At 31.8% G+C, this 20,056-nt stretch overlaps 1 protein-coding gene across 1 annotated transcript in view; it reads right to left on the bottom strand.

The window, feature by feature from the left end:
• Positions 1–19,830, bottom strand: part of LOC126741414 (uncharacterized) — an 86,206-nt gene extending 66,376 nt beyond the window's left edge. The window contains exon 1 of the mRNA XM_050447817.1: positions 19,533–19,830. Coding sequence (XP_050303774.1) covers positions 19,533–19,830 — 298 coding nt within the window. The remainder of the gene's footprint in view (positions 1–19,532) is intronic.
• Positions 19,831–20,056: the final 226 nt, after the last annotated feature.

Raw genomic sequence — 20,056 nt, 5'->3', positions numbered from 1 at the left:
CAACTATTCTCTCAACAGCTAGAAAAAATTATCATGATCAACTGCCTGGAAGAATTTTGATTTTATTTTGGGCAGTTGATCACGGCACTTCTTTAATTTCCTGAAAAAATTATAAACAGCCTTAGAAATTTTTTTTATGCTATATTCAACAGTTAAGACTTATTTTGTGTTTAGTCCATGCAGTTCATCACAACTGCTGGGAAAAAATTTGTTTTAATTCCAAGCAGTTGATCACAGCAATTTTTTAACTATCTGAAAGATGTTTAATTTTATTCCAGCCAGTTGTTGACAATGCTCTAAAATTTTAAAAATTACCAAACTACCTGGAAAAATTATAAACTGTTTAAAAGAATTTTGTTTTTGTTCTATTGCTCTATTGATATTGTATAGACTTTATTTATCCCTAAAACTCCTGAAATTCTTCAAAACTACTTAAGATAATATTTTGAAACAAATTACATTAGACTAGGAAAACTGCTCTACAAATATTGTTGGCTTAAGTGCAGATGATGCCCCAAGAAATGTTTGTTCCCAACCGATCTATTGCAACTAAAACTCATAAATCTCAGAAACTGCTTAAACTAAATTTATGAGCAGTTTGACGCTAGATTAATAAATTAAAATATCATAAATATTGTCTGAAGTGCAAATCGGTCCAGGCAAAACTTTGTAAGTTATTTGGCTCCAAGTGCAGATGATGCATTAAAGAACGCTCTAAAGATGCATGGATATTTGTCAAAGTAGAGCCAGTGTTTAAATCGAAGAAAGAGTTTTAAGCTGAATACATCCATAAGCGTATTCTATATAATCTATTATTATTTTTAAACCAAGCCTTACTAAGCTATTGTAGCTATACATACCTAAAATAATTTCTATATCCTCCGATGTCGTATTTTTACTTAAAATCATATTCCCACCCGTAGACAGTGACGCTTCGTCGATCATCGGCTTCATCAGGTTTGTAATCAAATTAACTATTTTATTATGACCATCACTATAGTATATGGAAGGAAATAGCTGAAGCAGAGGTCGCTATGCCAGCTCAAAAATCTAATATTTAAAGAGGTATTGCAATTTTTGCGGACTGGAATTACTTTATATGCTATAAATCTGCTGAGTGTTAACATTCTCCTGTAAGAATACTATAATGTAGATTGATATAATACTTCATGCAAAAGCACAGTTAAAAACGAGGACGAAAGACGCTTAAAGATCGTTTGTCCTCAACCGACCCACTATCACTAATACACAAATACCGTGAAAACTGCTAAAGAGAATATTATGAAACCAATTGCTTTATATTAAGAAGATAACGTTTTATAAATTATGTACGAGAGAAGAAACCAATTTTTTTACGTAATTTTTTACATATACAGTTAACATGTCAACCAAATGCTAGTTGTGGATCTAAAAAACACCTAAATATTTATTGCTAGGAATAAATCAATATAATCTCCATTTATATTAAGTTTAAAGATTTTCTTACATTCAACAATCATTCATTTAGATATTAAGCCATGTACACTACACACTAAAGCTTGCTTTGACAAAGTCATTCAGTTTGTCCTACAGCCTGAACTAATGCCAGTAAAATTAAAAACTGCTTTAGACAAAATTACGAAACAAATCAGTTTATATTAAGAAAGTACTGTTCTAGAAATGTTGTTTAAAGTGCAAAACGATCAATGTAAAACGCCTTAAGGAACGTTTATCCATAACCGACCTACTGCTACAATCACCCCAATATCTTATAACTTAACAACCGTTAATGATAAAATTGTGAAACGATTTGCGATATATTAAGAAAGTAGTTTTCTATAAATATTTCCTAAAAACTAAAATGATTTAAGTAAAATTTTATGAAATACCCGAATTCAACTTCAGGTGGCGCCCCAAGGACATTAAAAAACTTCCGTATTTATTCACTACTTCTAAATCTTTCGACGCTCTTTTATCTATATGACCAGTTCATGTCTATTTCAGTTGTGTTACAAACCTTACATCCGTGACTTTAGTTCTTCTACGAATTTCGCCATTGCGAACTTTATCATTAAAGTGATTCCTTTATTATTAAAGTGATTGCGATCATAGCTCTCTCCATTGCTCGTTGGATGGCATCCACCCAATTGCCAAATTTGCTCGTAGAAATTTTAGTCTGCCGAAAGCTGCCCAGGATTGTCCTTATGATTTCAAAATATTGATTTTCTTTACAGAGATGAATTTTGTTGCCTGATTGGTCGCTAACAGTTACTTGGACGTCTTATGTACTCTGCGATACTCGTAGTTTGATACTTCGTATTATACGATCTTTGTTTTAAGTTTATTTCAAATCTAATTTGTAGTAATGTTCGAAAAACTTTCTAAAGGCTGTTTTTAAGCTCTTTACCTCAATGATCATCAATATTACTCTCATGTTCTTGCCAGTCAAGTTTTTTGATGACGTCTTTCAAGGTAAGGGTAAGAAGTTTTAATGAGATAGTGTGTCCCTACCTTATTCCTCTTTAGATTGAGATCTTTGCTTTTAAATCATCATCTATTTTTACATGAATAGAAGATTTATTATAGGTAAGTTTGAGAAGGCATAAGTCTCTAGAGCCAATCGTTGTTGGTAAACAACCATTAGAGGCGTAGATTTTTTGCGTCAGTATTACGTTGACAAGCAAGTTGTTTTGGGTCTCTGTGGGACCACAATGCTATCTATAGTGGTACTTTTATTATGGCTGGCAGTTCCAAAAATTTGCGTAATGGTGAAGATTATTTTGAAAAAACCTTAACACAGTGATTATAGTGATTATGAAGACCATTAAGACGTGATGGTGGTTTTTTCCCGGAAAGTGACCACATTTACGATTCTGAAATAAACGGACAGGAAGATGGAACTGAAAAAAAGGACTAAAAAACTGGATAGTGAGGAGGAAAGATTTACAGAAACAGGAAATCAAAGGTTCTATTATTGAAAAAACCAGTACATGTGATCTACAGTTTTTGCCAATCCACTATTCGAATCCAATATTTAACTGTTTAGGGAAAAAACCAGAAAAAATTAGCCTTTCTGAAGTATTCCTAGGGGGAATTTAATTAAAATGCGGTCAGTCGTAGCCATTTAGATTATGCGTTATAAAACAAGAATGGCTTGCAGTAAAGTGAAATTTTTAAAAAAATACTTGACTTAGATAAGTAAAATAAATAGAAAAATAATAAGGAATTTTTTTGTAAAGGTTTAAAGTGATTATATGGAAACCTTTGGAAATATAAAAATTTGTGTAGGAAAAAGTGAAATTTTACCAGAGCTACTAAACCTACGTTAATTTAAAACATATTTTTCTATACCGTTTTTCAAACTAATTCTTAGAAAATGATTTGTTTATAATAGAAATAACATATTCTAAACGTAAACTGGGCCCTGTGGGGTATAAAATTTGTTTAAACTTTCGTAAAATAAATGGACTTGCTCCAGAAGAACTTAAAATGAGAAATATGGGTATTCACCAAATTTTGGAAATTTAGGCAAAGTATCTTATCTATACACTTTTGTTTTATCTCTTATTATATTACATATGTAAGCCTTTTCACTATCCTTCTCTTTTTAAAATAAATAAATGACTAACTTTTTTTTTTTTCAGGTTACTCACTTATAAATTCCTTTACTAGGTAAGCTCTATTGTGGATGTTTCTTGCTAAATTTTTGAACTTCCTGTTTTGACACAAAAAACTGTAGAAATTTATGTAAATTATATCTCAGTAGATGGTGAGCTGTCCAAACATTTTTTTTAAAGGATTGTTATATTATGCGATATAAGCTATGTATGAAAATTATCCTACGTTTCGTGTTTTGGTCCTCCTCAAGTAAACGCGAGCAATGCTAATTGTAATAAATTTATCAAGTAATATTACATATTTCCTTTTTAATTTAGGGGGAATAACTTCATATGTTAGGATACCCGTTTCTTTATTAGTAATTAATATTTTTTACTAATTCCATATTAAAGTTTCGTATTTGAAAATTGTCAACACTAGAAATGTCGATGTTTTTAATTATTTGATGAATTATTCCAGACAGTTAAGGCAAAATTTTAGTAAGTTTCTGAAATGGTTAGAAATTAAAGTTAATTTTTTCGCATCTTTCAGACAAGTGGGGTGTTTAATTCAGCCTGTAAAAGCCAAAATTAACTTTAGCCGCGTACAAAAAAAGGAGAGACATTATTAAGTGACTGAAGAGAATTAAAATAAATCCTTTTAAATACAAGGAAATATAAAAATGTATTTTTTTACTTCTGCCAAATATTTGGGACATTCTTCTTTTTTTCTTTTCAACTATCTAAGAATAAACGAAATGTAACTATCAGTGACTGGAGTTTATAAAAAATGGTTTAAACTGTCGTGGTGTTAATAAAAATAATTTTAATTATTTGGAAGACACACATAATTAAGTTTCTTTTGTCTTCCACACTATTTTTTGTCGATTTAATTATAACTTTTTAAAAATTAATATTTATATTGAAATCGGAAGCAGAGGGTTTTTTTTCAAGCAGTTGAGCTGTGGTTTTTCCCATTTATCTAGATAAATGGAGTAATATCTAATTCCGCGATATCAACAGCTTAAAAAATAATTTAGTTGGGAATTAAAAGAAATAAATTGAGTTATTTTCATGCACGTAAAGGTATTTTTGAATTTTCGCGGATCCCAATTTTATTAATTAACAATAATAAGCTTTTGATTCATATAAAAAAAACTCATTAGGCGCCCAGACAATAAAATAAAAAACGAAGTTAACTACATTTTCTCAACTTTTACTCTTCGACTGTAGAAAAATTTGTTGAGAAATCATCGTTCTAAATCAACTTGATACCGGTAGTAATCACAGGGCAGTAGGCACAATTCTGAAAATTAAACCAAAATTGGAGAGTAAAAAACTAAAAAAAAACTAGGATTACCACCATATGAAGATTTAACAAGTAAAAAACATAAAAAGGTCATGCAGGTCTTCACCGTTCATATATATAACTTTTATTTGGAAATTTGGAAATAAACCTTAAAAAACCAGATACATTTTTAAAAATAAGTTCCTCTTGTGATATGATATTAAAAACTAAAATTTTACCATGAAAAGTGCAAAAGTATTTACGCGGAATCTCCAAAATAGCGAGAAAATTCTGGGTTTATACATGGAGGAACCCCTAGTTATTTTTGTACAAACCCCTAGATTTAAATTTTTATTTTAATTGGGTTTTTTTAAGAAAATATAACTGACACGTTTATAATACGTAATAAAACGAGTTCTAACAATTTTCGTTATGAGATCTCTACTAACTGTTGGAGGTTACCTCTTTTCCCACTGCCTGGAAAAACAGGAAAATAAAGAGGAGAAAAAGGGAAAAAGAATGCATTTGACACAGTTAAGAAAGGATCCTTTATAATAGCCATGAATAATGCCACAATAGACTCTCAGTACACTCTTACTGATACCAACGAAGTAAAATAAATATTTGGGTACAAAAAATCATGCCAGAACAGAGTTTTTTTCTACTTGCACATTTTGTCGAAATAACGCAGATTATAGTTTTTAAATTCTAACGCAATATTGCATTTTCTGTGGTTCCAACCGAACAATTGTGATTTCGTTTTTATTCAATAAAAATGGAAACACGACATTTAACTCGAGAGGAAATGCTAAGAGCAGTCGGAATGCTTGAGGCAGGAACAAGTCTAAGAGACGTTGCAAGAGCTTTGGATACATCTCCCAGTGTAATTAACCGTTTGTGGACAAGATATAGAGAGACAAATGATGTTAGAGAACGGCATCAAGGCCCTTTTTTACGGATGAGTCTCGATTTTCATTTTATGCTGATTCTGGTAGAATTCATGTCTGGAGAGAGGAAGGAAATGAAAGTCGTTTGCGTCATGCCCGGGAAGTAGTAAGGCAACGTGATGGATCACTAATGTTTTGGGGTGGCATTAGACTTGACGGAAAAACGAACCTCATTTTTGTGGAAAATACAATGACTGGAATAAGTTATAGGGATAATATACTACTGCCTGTAATTGTTCCATGTTTATGCGAAATGGGCCCAAATTCGTTGTTGCAACAAGATAATGCCCCACCACATCGAGCACGGCTTGTACGAATCGCTATTGAGGAAAATCAAATCAATCTTCTACCCTGACCCTCTACCTCACCGGACCTTAATCCAATTGAGCATATTTGGGATTGGTTAAAAAGGCAACTTCTTCAACGATTTGACTTTTTTCAAAGCGCTCTGGAGCTTCGTCTTGCTGTGACACATGTTTGGGAGGAGTTGCCCCAAGAATTAATTAATAATTTAATTTTAAGTATGCCTAGGCGATGCCAAGGTGTTATTAGTAATAGAGGTGGACCATTTGGCTACTAGTTTAATTTGTATTTGGTTAATTTTTATTTTTATAATTTTTTTTAATAAACGGTAATAAATGGGATTTTGTTCTTTATTTTTATTTGGGCCCTAAATTATAAGTAAATTATAATCTACCAAAAAAGTTAATAATTATATTGTTATTTTTTTCGAATAATGTAAAAAAATTGCAATAAGTAACTTTTTTCCAATCTTCTCAAAAATATTAACATATTTGTATGTGTTCCCTAGACCATTTTGATGTGTGTATATCAGCACTCTACCTTGCATTTAAAAATCCATGAAGATAACAGATAAAGTCAAAACACAGAAAGAGTAATACAGGTAGATACTATTGCTCCCTTGGTCTTGGAAGCTATATTTAAAAAGTTGTTATGGAAACATATTGGAATTATTAGGCACATTACTAGTGATGAAAATCAGCTTTAAGCTATACTGCAATAACTAAAAAATATATCGTGTCAAATCGAACTGGAAATAAACTACGAAAAAACAAAAGTAATAAGTATAGACGAGATTAAAGTGTGTCTTAACAACAAAAAAATAGAAAAAGTCAGCAAATACTTATATTATCTGGGACATAAAGAAAATCAGACAGCTGAAATTAAAAGACGAATTGCACTAACGTGGTCTGCATTTAGGAAAATGGGATATATGCGGAAAAATATACCAATAAAGTTGAGGAGAATAGTATATGATAGCTGCATTTTATTAGTAATAACTTACGAACTGGAAACCATGACTATCATAGAAAGAACTGCTGAAAAGGTTACAGAGGGCCATAGAAAGAGCGATCTTGGGCATCAGTCTAAGTTACAAAATAACAAATAAAGAAATAAGAGAAAGAACGAAGGCGACAGATGTAGTGGATAAAATAACAAAATAATGCCAATAGGTAGGGCATATAGCAAGAAGTGAAAGTTCTCCTCTGGTGCTAAAAGCTTCTGCAAAATGTGGAGATGACGCTGATCCACTACAAATATGATGAGTTTTCTATATATATATATATATATATATATATATACTATGTACCATCTACTCTACAAACCGGCGTAAGAAGAGTTGGCCTATAACTATTTGTAAACAATATTTATTATCGCAGGGGCCAGTACACGTTTTCTATTAGTGGTATAAGAACAATAAAACCATATGTAAAAATGACTGATATTAAAATAGTTAGTTATGTAGCAATTGTGTAAAATGAAATTTTTTTTATAAATGAAAAATTTGCCATGAATGTGAGGCCTAGAATTTTAATTTACGCATGTAAAGTAATTTTTAATTATGCTGGGAGTCTTTTGGATCCCAGAATGCAAGTTGAGGGTTACAATGTCCGTAGACAAGGCAAGGATCAGCTCTAGATACTTATGCCTTCTCAGACTTACCCATAATAAATCTTCTATTCATGTACAAAAAGATGATGATTTAAAAGCAGACAAGATCTCAATCAGAGGAGTAAGATAGGGACACACTTTCTCATTAAAATTTAATACCCTTGCCATGAAAGATGTTGTCAATAAACTTGACTGGCCAGAACACGAGATTAATATTGATGGAGTGGGTCTAAACCACTTATGATTTGCCGAAGTTATTGTGATCATTGAGGTAAAGAGCTTAAAGACAGCCTTCAGAAAGTTTTTGAACATCACTACACATTAGATTTGAAATAAACTTAAAACAAAGATGATATAATACGAAGTATCAAACTACGAGTATCGCAGAGTACAGAAGACGTACAAGTAACTGTAAGCGACCAACCAGGCTACAAAAATCATCTTTGCAAAGAAAATCATAATTTTGAAATCACAAGGAGAATTCTGAGCAGCTTTTGGCAGATTAGAATTTCTACGGCAAATTTGTTAATAGGTTGGAAGCCAACGAGCAATAGAGAGGGCTATGATAGCAATCACTTTAATAATAAATAAATGACTTTAATGATAAAGTTCGCAATGACGAAATTCATAGAAGAACTAAAGTCACGGATGTAAGGTTTGTGACCCAACTAAAATATACATCAGCTGGTCATATAGATAAAAAAGCGTCGAAAGATTTGGAACACGCCTACATCCAGTAGTGAATAAATACGGAAGATTTTTAATGTTCCTTGGGGCGTCACCTGAAGTTGAATCCGGGTATTTTATGAAGTTTCACTTAAATCATTTTGGTATTTAAGCAATATTTATAGAAAACTACTTTCTTAATATTTCGCAAATCGTTTCATGATGTTATCATTAGCAGTTCTTAAGATATTTGGATGATTGCCGCAGTAGGTCGGTTATGGATAAACGTTCCTTAGGGCAAAACAAAGGTAAGAACACAAAGTCACGGTCTCATCTAATCCATATATATATATATTTTTTTTTAATTATATGGATTGGATGAGACCGTGACTTTGTGTTCTTACCTTTGTTTTGTTTTCGTTTGGTCTCTTAGAGAAAAATGGATGATACGTTTCTATTCCTTAGGGCGTTAGCTGGGCTTGGAGCCAAATAACTCATAAAGTTTTACATTGATCGTTTTGCACTTTAAACCACATTTATAGAACAGTACTTTTTTAATATTAATTGATTTATTTTAATTTTATCTTAAGCAGTTTTTAAGATTTTTAGTTTTACTAGAAGTAGTATTATATCTAGGACAAACTGAATGACTTTGTAAAAGCAAGCTTTAGTGTGTAGTATACATAGCTTGAAAGCTAAATGAATGGTTGTTGATTGTAAGAGATACTTTAAACTTAATATAAATGGAGATTAAATTGATTTGTTTCTAGAATTAATTATTTAGGTTTTTTTTTCGATCCGCCACTAGCATTTGGTTGACATGTTAACTGTATGTGTAAAAAATTAGGTAAAAAAATTGGTTTCTTCTCTCATGCATAATTTATAAAATATTATCTTCTTAATATGAAGCAATTTATTTCATAAAATCATCATCTTTAGCAATTTTTACGGTATTTAGTGATAGTGGGTCGGTTGAGGACAATCTATATTATAGTATTCTTACAGTAGAAAATTAACACTTAGCAGATTTATAGCATATAAAGTAATTCCAATCCGCAAAAATTGCTATATCTCTTTAAATATTAGGTTTGTGGTTTGGCATAGCAACCTCTGCTTCAGCTGTTTTCTTCCATGCACTATAGTGATTAGTTAGGTGATAATAAGCCAATGATAGAGGAAGCGTCACGGTCTACGAGTGGGAGTATGATTTTAAGTAAAAATACGACATCGGAGGATCTAGAAATTATTTTAGTTATTTATAGTTACAATAGCTTAGTAAGGGTTGGTTTAAAAATAATAATAATTTATATAGAAAATGCTTATGGGAATTATTACATTAAAAATCTTTCTTCGCTTCAAACACCGGCTGTACTTTGATAATTATCATGCTTGCTTAGTGCGTTCTTTAAGGTATCATCGGGACTTAAAGCCAGATAACTTACAAAGTTTTGCCTGGACCGATTTGCACTTTAGACAATTTATTTCATTCTATTTTATTGCTCTAGCGTCATATGGCTTATAAATTTAGTTGAAGCAGTTTCTGAGATTTATGAATTTTAGTTGCAATAGATCGGTTCGGAACAAACATTTCTTGGGGCGTAATCTGCACTTAAGCCAACAATATATGTAGAGCAGTTTTCCTAGGCTAATGTAATTTGTTTCATAATATTATCTTTAGTAGTTTTCAAGAATTTTGAGCTTTAGGGATAAATAAGCTCTATACATAATGTATAGAGCAACAGAATAAAATAAAAAGTTTTTTAAACATTTTATACTTTTTCTAGACGGTTTGGTAATTTTTAAAATTTTAGAGCATTGTCAACTACTGGCTGGAATAAAATTAAACTTCTTCCAGATAGTTAAAAAATTGTTGTGATCAACTGCTTGAAATTAAAACAAAATTTTTCCTAGCAGTTTATTGTTATAATGTTATAATTAACTGCCTCTAACAATAAAACTGCCGAGAATAAAAACAAAACTCTTCCAGGCATGATAAAAAAGGAGATAAACACCAGTAACTTAAAAAAATGTTTCTCCTACAAAAAAAAATTAAAAAATCAAATTATTTTTCGTACTAGTACGTAAAAAGACTTTTTTAGGCACTAGCGCTTAAAAAGTGAAACTTTATAAGCCCTGGGAAATGTGTAAAGTGGTTACTTTACGCACGGTAATAGACAAAAAAGTTTATATTGTTTTTATTTATTTTTTTTACTATTTAATTAAAAACCAATAAAAATGGTAATGCATAGCTTTAAGTGAATTGAGTGAATTAAGTGACTCTTTCTGTCCTTTATTGGATAAAGTGCTATCTCCAATTCACCGATATTTAACTTTGGGAGACCTTTTCAGATCCTACATTTTGTATTGTTTTCGATATACGATAGAACGGTATGTTTATATAAAAACCTTGAGCAGCAATCACCATCTTCCTACTATCGCTAACTGTAGCACTATGTTAATTTTTACTTGCGTTATTTTTGTTTCTTTATTTGATAGTTTGGATCTTAGAACTTTCATACTTTATTTTCCTGTTGATTTTGTTATTAATATTCTTATATCCTTGGTTTTCTCAATCCTTTTCTTTTCGGATTTTACTCAGATTCTTCTTTGCTTAAAGAATATACTTCTTGTTGCAATTTGAATACTATTTGGGATGTTATTGCAGAGTAGACAAACTGGTGTGGGTGTTAGTGGTTTATCTAGTTTAGAATTTAAAATTATGCTAAAAAGTAGCTTTGTTCATGACGCTAGACCAAAAAAAATTATATATTATAAGTACAAATTAATCCAAGCAAAACTTTATTAAAAATAAATACCTAACTATCTTAAAAACTGATAGAGAAAATTTAAAGAAAACTACGTTATATTAAAAAAGGAGTTCTCTATGATTTCAAATCCTAAAATATATAAATTCACCTAACGGTCCATTTATTAACATCCCAACGAGATTTCTCTCTATCTTCGGCAATATTGACTCTAATCGGAGTAATAGGACGGTCAACAGACCACAATATAGCCTCCCTACAATATGCTTTTTAGCTCAATCGATCTCCATTAGAGTTAGGCGGCATTACAAGAGATATAAAAGGCTTTAAAAAAAGTTCCGCTTCACCCTTATCTGGGATTAAGTTAACCGTTTGCTCGTCATCCCTTTGAAAATTCAAGACACGTACGCCGAAGAAACGTTCTATTTCAAACAACATATAGCAACACACACGGAAAAGCTATTAGTGTAAGAAGTAAAAATAATGGATGTAATGATAAATTTAAAGGGAAAATGTGTACATTTTTTTCCTTCTTTTTTAGTGTCACTTCATTGCTTATTTTTTAAATTAAGATAGATTTTATGGATTTCACGGGTTTTCAATTATCTTCTTTCTATAACTGCTATCTATGTAATTTGCTATATATTTTTGTTCGTATAATTAGAGGTTAAGTTGATTAGCCCTAGGTTTCGACTTCGCGTTTGTACATTTTGGCATAATTTATTTATTTAATGTGGTTTTTAGCAAATACAATTTTTATACCGCGCTTAATTTAGTTAATGTTTTTCGTGTGGTTTTTGGTCAGTATATAATTTAATTCTAAATATTGCGGTAAACAAAATAAAGGATCCTAAGATAATATTAGGCCTAGCCGTACACACTTATCTGTAAGGGACTTTAAAAATAAGGTCAAGTAGTCAGCATACAATAATATGATATACTTGAATCTCTGTTTCAGGGGTAAAATTTTTTTTTCTTGTGTAGAATATCGAATTTCAATTAATTAGTCATTAAGCTGCGTGAAACACAGATTACTTTTCACAAGTGGAAAAATTTTGATTCTCATTATTCCTCTATCTCAGTCTAAAAACTAGAAGAGGATGGAAATAATATCATATTTTTCAGGTATTTCAGTAATTAGGTACATTACGGAAGCAAAACACTATTGCCAGCAGATCCAAATGCTATTTAAGAAATTAAACGACGACATAGAAATTAGGTAGAAAAATCGAACTCTCATTTATATATCCCTATATCAATCTGAAAGCAGATGAAAATAAAATAATGGTTTTCGGGTACAATTAGATACATTACGCGAGAAATAACACTATTTTCAGCCGATCCAAACACTATTTAGAAAATGAAACGATGATATAGAAAATACATGGAAAATTCGAATTCTCATATATATATCCCTATCTCACTCTAAGAATTAGAAAAGAATGGGAATCAAAATTATGTCTTTCGGGTATGAACATACATATGGGAGAAAAATTCTATTTCCGGGCGATCCAGACACTATTAAAAAAATGAAACGATGATATATAAAATGAGTGAAAAAGTCGAATTCTCATTTATATACCCTACCTCAATCTAAAAATTAAAAGAGGATGGGAACAAAATGTTGTTTTTTGAGTATAATTAGATACATTATTAAAGAAAAACACTATTTCTAGGTCATCTAGGCACTATTAAGAAAATTAAACGATGATATAGAAAATAGCTGGAAAAATCAAATTCTCATTTATATATCGCTTTCTAAGTCTAAAAATTAGAAGAGTGTGAAAATAAAATGATGTTTTTTAAGAATAATTAGATATATTACGAAAGAAAAACACTATTTTTAGGCGTTCCAGGCACTATTAAGACTATGAAACGATGATATATGAATGCTTGAACCTTCAGCCATTAGTCTTCCGATTTCTACCTTGCGTACTTCACTGGGCACCATTGACAACTGATATGCATATAAAGCGATGTTGCCGTAATTTGAAACGAACCTATAGGTTAGCTAGTCTTTGAGTGTCAGGTGGTAATAATTAGTCTTAAAGCTGGTTTGTTAACTCTTACCGAAGGATACGTCATCAGTTAGATTACTAGTGCAAAAGATGAGAAAAAGCTACAAATATAAGAATTTTTAATGGAAAAGAAAAACCTTGTAGACTCTATACGATGTTCAATAAGGCAAGGTCAGCAGTTCTTTACACACTACGTCAGCTAGGATATAGATATAACTTCTGTCCAAGGACATACCCATTATTCCATATGTAGATTTAGATTGATCAAGAAAACTCGTAATTGCTTTCTGAATATTCACCTACAATATTAAATTTATAAGTCAAGGCAACATAATTGAAGAATTCAAGAGAATGCTAAAAAAGGTCATGATAAATAATGAGGAAACAGCAAAAAAGCTCTAGAGAGGGACGGCTGAGGAAACGAAGCAGATGATAATGATTATCTCTAAAATTAAATTAACATATATGCATATCTATTTTTTAAAGAAAATAGTGTGAATAATAGAAAATTTCCTGCTGAAGGGCTCTAAAAATTTAAACACGCCAATAAGTGCTATAAGCTATCCCAAAAACCGTAAAATTTTGCAAAAAACCACGATCTAACCTAGAATTTGGGCCAATATCGTTATCCAAACTATGGCTCTATTAACATGCTATAAATGTGACACAGGCTGTCTGCAGAAGAATTTTACTCCCTGCGACTTCTGCGGTCGATCTATATGCAAAAACTGCTTGGGTGTCACTTCATCAGATATAAGGGCGATTATGCCCCCATAATCATATTTGATTGCCCTAAGTAGACTATTGCAATCAAAAGAGACATATCGGTCGTAAAACACCAAGTGGATTAAATAAAGCAAGAACTGTGAGAACTGCGAGAAGGCACAAATGCTAAAAGAACAAGTGATTGAACTTAAACAAAAAGTTTAGAGCAAAACCGTTCAACAATAATCTAACATTAAAATAAAGGAGATTGATTTTATTGAACCGGCTATACAGAAACTCAAATTTCAATGTAGATGTAAACCAATCAGAGTGGTGTTTTGGAATAAGATGTAAGCCAGTGAAATACTCTATATTAAGAACCAATTAGAAGATCAAAATGTGTATATTATAAGTTCTGTGTTAGGAAACAAAATTTCTATTCCGCATATAGGAAAAGGCAATACACAAATTATTTATAACATCAAAAATACAGACATATCAGTTGTAAATAAGTAAAAAGACTTGGGAGTTGTAATGACTGAAAACCTAAAATAAGAAACATATATGACGTAAATGGTGAAAATCCTATTTCTCTAATCTACCTTACAGGGTAGATGTTCATTTTGCAATAAACCTCTATCTTTTATATAAGAAAAATTTATTTAACATTTATCCGACCAATGAGTACTGCCATGCGAGCTGGAAACCTTCTTTGTCAAAGATATAAAGCTCTTGGAAAGAGCTCAAATTGAGGATAGATTAAAGCTATTCGATTTAAAAAGTCTGAAAGAAATAAGACATCTACTGTAATGTAAAAGTAGTAAAAGGCACACTTTTACTACTAGAGAATACCCAGAAGCCTGCTGTAGCACTAATGCACAGCTGCAAACTGCAACTGGAGAATAAACCGGCAATCAAAAATGATTAAAATCCTTCATTTCTCAGTATTTCTAACTGAACAGGCTTATTATGTGATTGAGAAGGGTGCAATGCGACTGAACAATTGATTAGGCTCACTGAACCCAGTTGAACTTGTGGTTGCACCTTTATCTACGGATTTATACACCTCTACACACCTTCGAGAATAACCAGGACAGCTGCAGAGATCAGATAGAGGATAACACAACAACATCTCTTTCGCATATAAAACTAAGAGTTTAGTTAAGCTGACCTTAGAACTCAATGGCCTCCTTTAACCTCTCACCAAGACTCTGAATGACTAAAATCCTCTAGTAATCAGCCCTAAACTAGAAACATTTTCCGTAAGTCTAAAAATGATGCATTTTGACTGGACAACACTCTCTCTAGACTATTTTCCTCTAGGTAAAAGATAAAAAGGTTAAGACTTTTTTTTCTTTTACACACCATTTATCTGCCCTAACTTATGCAGCCCTCACACACTTGCAAGAAGTTCTAGAAGTCAGCTATAATATCAAATCGGAGAATTGAGTATACTCTCGCTAAAGCCAAGATATTTATAAACGAAGAGCCTCCTCTGCAGTTTTTCAGAAAATCCTTTATAAACACTGTTAGTTTTTTAAAAGTGCTGCTAAGTACCAGGACTTTTCAGCTTAGAGTTCTTCTGCTAATTTCAGAGACTAGTTTCTCAGTTACTCCTGGTTTCTTCATTTCTCTGGCGTCTGTATTCTCATCTTTTTTTTTTCAACCACTTTTTATTATAATTGTAATGTTTGCTCCGCCTCCATAGAAATGACCAGTAAGTTGCATGGTTTGTTTCATTAGTTCCACCGAGTGTTCTTGCTTGTATTTCCAATAATCTAAAGAGCTTTTTTCAATATTTCTGAACTGGTGGTTTTCTCTTTTTCCCCTATTGCGTTATGAATTCCTTCTCAACCTTGTACTGAGTACATTGAGCTTCTGATAAAGAGTGTCTAGAAAGTAATTCGAAATCATATGCTAGAATTACTTAATAATGAATATATCTTTTGCATATAAAACTAAAAATTTAGGTGAGCTAACCTTAGAATCCATTAGTCTCCTTCAACCTCTGATTAAGATTACCTTGAATGATAAAAATCCTTCACTTCTCAGCGTTAACTGAACAGGCTTATTATAATATGATTTAGAAGAATACACTGCAGCTGGTCAACTAACTAGCTTTCACTTAATTTAGTTGAACTTGTAGACTCCTTGTGGACAAAACTAAAAATTTAGGTTTGCTGCCTTAGAATCCATTAGTTTCCTATAACTGCTCCAAATGGTTAACATTTTTTAGTTTTTGTTCTCAAACTGTACAAGAGACACGTACAATTTCTTTTCGGAATATTGCCGTTTTTTTCTCGGTTTAATAAACAAGTTATTTTAATCTTCCAGGCAATTGAGGTCATTTTTTTAAGCATATTTCTACCATAATTTGTCATTTTCTTCCAGACTTTTGGGTCATTTTTTCCAATATTCCATGGTTATAGAGTCATTATTCATATCTCCTTTTTCAGGTATTCCAGCCATTCAATGTCATTTTTCATTTTATGTGTAGAATCTGAAACAACTTAATTTTTTCCAATTCAGTTTCACCTCATAAAACGAATATTTTCCTGTAGGAAAATAGCCGATGTCTATTGCGGTTTCTTTAGATTTTCCAGAAAACGGCTGTAGATAATGACCTGAATTATTTTTTAAACTATAGTGCTTATTAGGGTTAAAAATTTTTATTTAAAACATTTTTGGAATAGAAGAAATTAGCATGAAAGCTTCAGAGATAGTCATCTGAGAAATAGAAGCAGATGATAGTGATCGTTCCTTCTATTAAGAGAGCGTAGATTACTGGTCTACAAATAAGAGGGAGGGGCGGAAATTTTACACATTAACATATGAAGGCATCAGCGATCTGCATCAATCACACAGTTCCATAAAAATCCAAAAATTAGCTCCAATATCAGATCAGAACAATGAGTGTGCTTTCCCTATATCCAGATAATTAAACTCAATTCAAACCCATTTTGAATGCAAAGTCTGAGGCTGAACAAACTCACCATTTAAGAGAGAAAAAGATAGAGGCACTGAGATAAATAAACAAAGTTATATAATGGTTTTAAAAAGAAAGCTCTAGACCTGAATGACTTGACGAAAAGAAACAGATGAAATGACAAGAAATTTTACACATGAATGTATGAAGGCAACAGTCATCTGTAGCAATTTCAGCAATCGTCATACAGTTCCAAGAACATTCAGAAGTCAGTTTCAATATCAGCTTAAGACAACTGTTATATTTGAGCTGTACCCGGATAATTTAAACTTGATTCAAAATTATGTTAAAAGGTATTTCTCACCTTTAGGCTAGACAAACTTAGTATATGAAGACCGAGAGGTACCGAGACTAGAAAACTGGTTAGTTTTACAATGCCAAGTTACTCTTGCGTTTTTCAATAATCTATTTATATATAAGAAATTTTAATTTAAAGATAGATGAACAACGTTTGATGATGGTATTTATATTATAAGTTCCGGAGCTGGATGACTGGAGGAAAAGAAGCAGATGATAATGATCCTTCCTATTATTAGGATAGTTCACATATATTTTCCTTAATATAAGGAGCAGGTGAAGTGGTTTTTTTTTATAATCTATAAACTGTCCCTTTTGTCATGCTTTTTTTTCATAAAATGTATTCTTTTTTTTTTCTTTTGACAAATAAACGATTTGTATTTGTATTTGTATTATTAAGAGAGCATAAATGACTGATCTACATATAGAGCATTAAGAAATTTTGAAAAAGCATGTATGAAGGCGTCAGTCGTTTGCATCAAATTTTAAAATCATCGCACAGTTCCAAGAAATTCCAATAAGAACCAGAAGTCCAAAATCAGATCAGAACAACGAAGTTTGGACAAACTCAGTATATGAGGGAAAGAGAGGCACCGAGACTGGTCCACTGGTTAGTCTCACTTAACGCAATACTACTTCTGCCTTCTTTAGTGTTTTCTCTCTATATAAGAAAATGTATACAGGGTGTCCCGAAATTACATCGTAATATTTTACTAGCCGCATCTTTGTCTAAAAATAAGACAAAAACTTCATATAGAGGAATCTTAAAAAGTGAATCGTTTTCATGTTACAGGGTGTTTTATAATTCCTATTGAAGATGGTTTTCTGTTAATATTTTCAAAATGCCTAGTCGTTATTTTTGGAAATTTTTATTGTATACTACTGTTATTGTCACGAAGTGATTTTGAATATTTTATGCTAAAATGTACAGGGTCGTTTAAAATTAGTGGTCAGCAAAGATAAAAATGTCATAACCTATTTTCTGGTTTGAATAAATTTGTTGTTTGTTTATTTTGTTTGGTATTTTCAGTTTTTTTTTCTTAGCTAATAAGTAAATTGGTTTTTTTTTCAATTATTTACACATTATTTAGAATTTTGAAATTAAATTTTAAACAAACAAAGCAGTTTTTACTCTTAAAATTAAGTATTTGTAATTGTCTTATGTCTGGTTTATACCTGATGATTTGCAACATACCTTTCAATTTTATTAAACATCTGTCTGATAGGGTGGGCCGTTGAGTAATGTGATTTTTTTTTGTTTTTTAAATTAGATCTCCTGACCCCGGAAAAGATGTATCATACGATGACTTACTTTATAGTGTTTTTCTTCATGATTCATTTTTTTTTCCACTGCCACAGAGCCATATAGAATGTAATTTTTACAAAAAAATTTAATTATTTAATATAACATGCTAAATTTGTTTTTCTTTATTAATTACGGTCTCCTTAGCCAAAAACAGAATTTGATAAGGTAACTAACTTCATACGATTTTGGTTGATAAATAATTTAATTTTTTTTGCTCACTGCCACAGAGCGATAAAACAATTAAAATTTGTAAAGAAAAATTATATTTCTTATTGTCTGATTTGATATTTTGACACCCCTCTCAACTGCTTGCGTATGACAAGGGTATGCTGTTACGTATGCCAAAAGACTGGTTTTAGGATTCTGAACAATTTCTTCTAGTTGGTCCTTTGATAGTTTTATAGTTACAGGAGGCTCTGTCCATAAAACTTTTTGGCAGTCGATAATTTCAAAATACTCCTTAGCATCAAAAATAAATTCTGGTACTATAAAATGTCGCTGATCTTTGAAATTTAACTGCCTACCCTTCAAAATTCTTTGGAATCCTAGTTGTCTTATGTATTTACGTTCGTCAAATAACATAGACAAAATTATATTTTCTGGGCTTCCAAAGTATCCATTTCTTCAAATGGTTTTATACACTAAATCTCCTAATTCTGGTTGTAAATAGTCGCAGAGTCTTATGGTTTTGAATAAATGTCTTGCACCATAAATGCATGACGGTTGAGCCTTAATGCAAAACCACATGGGCGCATATACTTTCATTACAAAATGGCTTAGTATTTGTAAATTTTCTGAAGGGTTGAGTTGCTACATATAAACGAAGAATACGGGAAGCAGTGGTAAGCTCGCGAGAATGAACCATTTTCCCAGGCTGCCTCCTAGACAGTTGTTCTGAACAAACACCGCTTTTAACTGCTTGACAAATATTGTACAGATATTTTTGATCTGTGCTAAAATCGTCGCTCCGGAAATCATCAACTGATGATTCTATTTTTAAAAATAAAGTTACAGGAAGCGTTTGGCAGATTTGCAATTGTTTTCCAAGAGGCCCGGAAAACGCACGTGGTCCACTGGTATTGCCATCCAGTTTTTCAAATAGATGTCTTAGGGGCAACTCATTGGCGTGTAGCTGACAGACAAACCACTGCAGGGGCCTTCCAATTTTATTCTCCATTAACACTATAATGCCTCCCTTACGCCCTGTGTTTGTGACAGTACCATCACAGCCAATGACCTCTAATCTGTTGAGGTCCAAATTACATTTTTGTAAAAACTCCAAGATTTTATTTACTATATTCACAGCAGTGCCAGACTTAGGACAAATGTGACCCAGATACTTATCACCAGGTTCTTCTATCATTGTGATATGCTCTTCCACCACAGTTTTCCTTGCATTTTCCTGAAACACTAAAGTCTTGTCTTCCGCCCATCAAAGTAGAGACCACGTAAAAATAATGGAATAGAATCGTCCTGAACTTCAGTTCTTTTCTTTTCTCTTGCTCTTCTTATTTTGTTCTTATTGATGACATTTGTTTTCCTTTGTGGACCTCTAACACCAAAATCTAGGAGCACCGCTGAGGCAATTG

This window comes from Anthonomus grandis, chromosome 10, assembly GCF_022605725.1.
Source record: "Anthonomus grandis grandis chromosome 10, icAntGran1.3, whole genome shotgun sequence".
In the NCBI taxonomy this organism is placed as follows: Eukaryota; Metazoa; Arthropoda; class Insecta; order Coleoptera; family Curculionidae; genus Anthonomus; species Anthonomus grandis.
Note: the sequence above shows the minus strand (reverse complement) of the source record. Positions and strands in the feature narration are given on the sequence as shown.